The sequence below is a fragment of the Penaeus japonicus genome, unplaced genomic scaffold (assembly GCF_977035675.1).
Source record: "Penaeus japonicus unplaced genomic scaffold, GWHDUDI00000001_assembly GWHDUDI00000007, whole genome shotgun sequence".
Classification (NCBI taxonomy): domain Eukaryota; kingdom Metazoa; phylum Arthropoda; class Malacostraca; order Decapoda; family Penaeidae; genus Penaeus; species Penaeus japonicus.
The window spans coordinates 22,464,061-22,469,060 of record NW_028234409.1 but is presented as its reverse complement, the minus strand read 5'-3'; the positions used below and the strand labels follow the sequence as shown (position 1 = coordinate 22,469,060).

General features: G+C 64.4%; 1 protein-coding gene across 1 annotated transcript in view; it reads left to right on the top strand.

The window, feature by feature from the left end:
- Positions 1-5,000, top strand: part of LOC122255449 (uncharacterized) — an 86,678-nt gene that overhangs the window by 76,977 nt on the left and 4,701 nt on the right. Inside the window, exons 5-8 of the mRNA XM_086538575.1 lie at positions 1,014-1,164; positions 1,820-1,992; positions 2,377-4,410; positions 4,657-4,888. Of these exons, the coding sequence (XP_086394701.1) occupies positions 1,014-1,164; positions 1,820-1,992; positions 2,377-4,410; positions 4,657-4,888 (2,590 nt within the window). The remainder of the gene's footprint in view (positions 1-1,013; positions 1,165-1,819; positions 1,993-2,376; positions 4,411-4,656; positions 4,889-5,000) is intronic.

Here is a 5,000-nt window from a genome sequence, read left to right as displayed (position 1 = left end):
TCCCTCCTCCTTTCTCCCTTCCCCCCCCTCCCCCCTCCCCCGGCTTCCCTCTCTCCTCCCTCCTCCTTTCTCCCTCCTCCTTTATCCCTTCTCCCCCCTCCCCCGGCTTCCCTCCTTCCTCCTCCCTCCTACCCTTTCCCCCTCTCCTGTCCTTCCCATATCCCTCCCTCACCCCGTGTCCTTTAGATTTTCTAGAGGGATATAGTGGCTATTGTGTCAGTAATGGTTCCGTTTAATTGGAATGTGGTGTTACAGTGCTAATTAATCGAGTATATTGGTTGCAGTGCCATCAATGGTGCCGTGAGTCGAGAAGCGGTTCGAGTCGTGCTTATAGTGGAAAGCCTCGAATATAGTTATTATATGCCAGGAGCTACCATTGGATCGACTATAGTGATTGCAGTGCGTCGATGGTGCCGTGAGTAGGGGGCGTGGCTAGCGAGTGTCACGTGAATGATGGATACCTCTCTCGTGCCTGGGTGCCACCCACGGCGGGTCGGAGTGGCACCTCTGCGGCCTTGCTTTGGTACTCGGTCGTGGTAGGGGTTAGAGAGGATGTGGGGGGGCGTGAGGTAGGGGGTTTGGAGAGATTGGAGGTCGGTAAGGGTTGGATAGGTGGGAGTAGGGGGTGAAGGGGGCCCGAGAGGATGGGTGGGGCAAGGAAGGGGTAGTAAGGGGGATAAAGAAGGGTCGGGGTTGGTAAAGAGAGAGGTTGGGAGCGGAGAGGGAAAGGGGGGAGTGAGTAGTGCTTGTGTGTCTTTGTGCGTGTCAGAGGTGGATAGGGGGGGGGGAGAGGAAGGGAGGGAGTGTGGGGGTGGGAAAAGAAGGATCGAAGGAGGAAGGGGAGGAAGGGAGAAGAAGGATGGAAAAGAGGGGGAGGGAGGGAGAAAAACGATAGAAGGAAAGGGAGGGAGGAAGGGCGAGTGATGGAAGGAGGGAAAAGGAGGGCGGGAGGACGGTTGGATAATTCACCTCTTCTCTAAACCGACTAACGCAGATGCATCTCCCCCGAACAGAGCAACAGTTCCTGGTGCAGGTATTGCAGGTGCCGGCGAGGTCTCGCGTTGCAGCGGGCCCGGCGCGCTTGCACGTGCGCGACCACCGCTTCTGCTTGACCACAGGCACTCCGCCGCGCCTGCTGGCCGCTTGGTCCACGCACGATCTCAGGTGAGTGCCTGCGGGTGTCTTTCCTCTCGTTGCTGCTCCTTTTCTACCTCTTCTCATTCGTCTCTTCTCTCCCTCCCTCCTCTCTCTCTCTCTCTCTCTCTCTCTCTCTCTCTCTCTCTCTCTCTCTCTCTCTCTCTCTCTCTCCTCTCTCTCTTCTTCTCTTCTCCCTCTCTCTCTCTCTCTCTCCCTCTCTCCCCTCTCTCTCCTCTCCTCTCTCCCCCCCTCTCTCTCTCTCTCTCTCTCCCCTCCCCTTCTCTCTTCTCTCTCTCTCTCTCTCTCTCTCCCTCTCTCTCTCCTTTCTCCTCTTTCTTTTTCTCTCCTCCTCTCTCTCTCTTCCTTCTCTCTCTCTCTCTCTCTCTCTCTCTCTCTCTCTCTCTCTCTCTCTCTCTCTCTCTCTCTCTCTCTCTCTCTCCCTCCCTCCCTCTCTCTCTCTCCCCTTCTCTCTCTCTCTCTCTGTCTCTCTCTCTCTTTCTCTCTCTTTCTCTCTCTCCTCCCCCCTAATTTGTTAAGAGTTTTCATAGAGGAATTATTAAAAATAAAATAACCCACACGTATAGACAGAGATGAATAACAAATGAAATAAATAGGCATGAGTATAAATAGACAATTCTTCCCAACTGACTGACACCCCCTCCCCCCCCCAACTCCCCCATAGGCGCTACGGCGTGGTTGACGGGCGTGTGGTATGGGAGGGAGGCACCCGGTGTGGGCGGTGGGCGGGGGTGCACGTGGCTCTGTCGGACGCCCCCCATGCCGTCACCCACGCCATCGACCAGGCCGCCCGTGGGTTGCTGGATAAACCCCGGGGGAGGCCACCCACAGGAACGGGTGAGTTGCTGTTATTTGTTATATACCTTTTTTATTTGTATTTTCTTTTATTTTTTATTATTTTTTAGAATTAAAGCTGTAGTTGTTTTCTTGGTATTGTTTTTTTTTTTAATATGATTTTTGTTAATGGTTAAATCATTATGATCATTGTGATTATAACCAAGAGAATGTAATCATCTGAAATAATTTTTGTTTATTGTTTTTATTACAATTTTCTGTTATTATTGTGCCACTAAGTTTTGGTTCCTAAATCAGTCAAAATCCTAACTGCCTGTGTGGTTTCCTTTGCTCTCTGGCTGCATGTGCCGTTGCTTCCCCGAGTAAATCGAGAGGCCCCCCTTCCCCCTCCCCCTCTCCCCCAGTGACGCTTCCCCCTCCCCCCAGGGTCGCGCGCCGAGAGCCGCGCGGAGCTGTCGTGGCTGCGGGAGGTGAGCGTGCTGGACCTGAGCAGCGAGACGGCGTCGCTGGCGGCGTCGGAGATGACCTCGGGGGCGGCGGCCACGTCCCCGCGCGACCCGCTGCCCGACCCCGGCCCCGACGCCCACTACGCCGACGCCCACGGCACGCCCTGGCCGCCGCCGCCGCACTGGAGCCGCCGCGCCTCCTGCCAGAGCCAGTCCGTGGGCGGCTGCTCCGCCTCCACCAGCGCCGCCGCTGACGCCGACGAGAGCGCGTGGTGGGCGGCGGCGTGGACGCGTGGCACGGCGTGGGAGGGCGTCAAGGCGCCGCCGTCGCCTACGCCCGAGTCCCTCTACGACCACCCGCGCCCGCTGGGCCTTGCGCACACCTGCACCGCCGCGCCGCCCGCGCCCGCGCTCCCGCCCGCGCTGCCGCCCGCGCAACCGCGCCAGCCCGAGCCGCCGCGGGGCGCACTCAACCCCCTGGACAACTACGACGTTCCGCCGCCGCCGCGCGTGCCGCCCAGCGCGCACTACGACACGCCGCGGCGCCTCATCATGTGCGACACGGGCGCCCACTTGCACGAGGGCGGGCCGGTGGGCACGCCCGACGCGCCGCCGCCGTACGGCACGTGGTGCGAGGGCGGCCTGGCGGCGGCGGCGCCCGGCTGCGGCCAGATGCTGGGATGGGCGGGCTCGCTGGTTTGCGGGCGCCGCGACGAGGCGGACGCGCGGGCGGAGCAGCTCAAGGTGGACGGCCACGGGCGCATGCCGGTCGTGGACGCCCACACCGGCACCATCCTGCGGCACCCGCCGCCGCCGCCCGCGCTGCAGCAGCTCCCGCAGCAGCCGCAACAGCAGCAGGCGGCCTCAGCGGTCTACGCTGTGGTCAACAAGCGCAAGAAGACGGGCAAGCCGAGGGCGCCTACGCCGCCGCCCACGCCCCCGCCCACGCCCCCGCCGCGCCACCACGCCGCGCCCGCGTCCACCAACGCCAACTACGAGAACCTGGAATTCGCCGCGAGCCTCCCGCTCTACGAGAACGTGCGCGACGTCAAGACGGCCGCCGGCGCCGTGCCGCAGGGCCCCGTGCGGCTGCAGCCCACGACCGCGCCCGCCGGCTGCGGCTGCCACGCTGCCGCCCACGCCGGCGCCGCACCGCCCAGCCTCGCCTCCTCCACCACGTCCTCCGCCTCCCTCTCCTCCGCGTCGGCGGCACCGCACTCTCAGGGCCCCCCGCCGCGCCGCACGCCCACGTCGCCCGCCGCCGAGCCCGCGCGGGCGTCCGCGGGCACTGACCCCGACGACCACTACATGGCCATGACGCCGCGCGCGCGCGCCGATCCGCACTACCTCCCAATGGCGCCATCGCTGCCGGCGGCCGCGCTGGTGCCGTGCGAACCGCTGGCGCCGCCCGCGCCCGCCAAGGGCAGCGACCGCAGCCGCTCGCTCAGCATCACGGAGACGCGCTGCGGCCGCTCGCAGTCCGTGGCCGCAGGCAGCCGCTACGTGGCCATGGCGCCGCGCCGCTCCACCTCCGCCGACTCGCGGCCGCGGGAGGCTTGGCCCTCCTCGCCCGCCACCACGCCCACGGCCACGCCCACACGCCGCCTGCCCCCAACGTCGTCGCTGCGGCGCCGCGACGCGCGCCTCAGCTCGGAGGCGGCGACGGACAGCGGCTGCGACCTGCGCCACGACAGCGTGGAGGCGGACGGCGTCTCCGGAACGCCCGACGGCAGCGTGAGCACGGACGCCGACGCCAGCGAGGCGCGCACGGCCGTGTCGGCGCCCGCGGGGAGGGAGCCGCCCGCGGGCGAGGGCATGTGCGTCCTGCGCCGCTCCTCGTCCGTGCCGGGCAAGCCGCCCGCCAACCGCGACTCCGCCTCCAGCAGCGACTCCGGCGTGTGCGAGTCGCCGCGGGCGGTGGACAGGCTACTCGCGTCCCACTGCCTGCACGCCTCGTTGCCGCGCCCGCGCCGCCCGCAGCCCCCAACCACGCACGCGCACACCACGCATTCGGGTGAGGTTCTTGGGGTTCGCGCCGCCCTCGGGATCGGCCGCGGCCCAGAGCGCGCCTTCCTCGGGCGCAGATTAGCCTTTGGTTGCGCCTCATGTGTTTTGGTTCCTTTGGATTCCTTTTGGTCTGCTCCTTCAGTGGGCTGGACTTGCTTTCTTGCTTCATAGTGTGGCGCTGCTCGCGGACAGGACGCGAGGAAGCCGAGCCCTTCTAATATGCTGCTCCTTTCCCTTCCTCTCTCTCCCACAGGCGTAGCCGCGTCCTGCCAGGAGCTGGGCGGAGGTGTGGGCGGAGGAGGTGGAGGAGGAGGAGGCGGAGGATCCGGAGGACCTGGAGGAGGAGGCGGCGGCGGCGGCGGCGGCGGGGGCAGCAGTAGCGGGTCGGGCGACGCCAAGTCCACCTCGTCAGGAGCCTCGGACATGAGCGACTACCTGGACACGCTCAGCCTCTCGTCCTCGCACTCGTCCTCGGACCACGACCGGTGAGTGGGGGAGTGAGTGAGTAATGGAGGAGGAAGGAAGGTGAGTAAATGAGTAATTATTGTGAGGATGGTGAGGCGTCTCTTGTTTCATTTCGTTACAGGTTGTGTGATG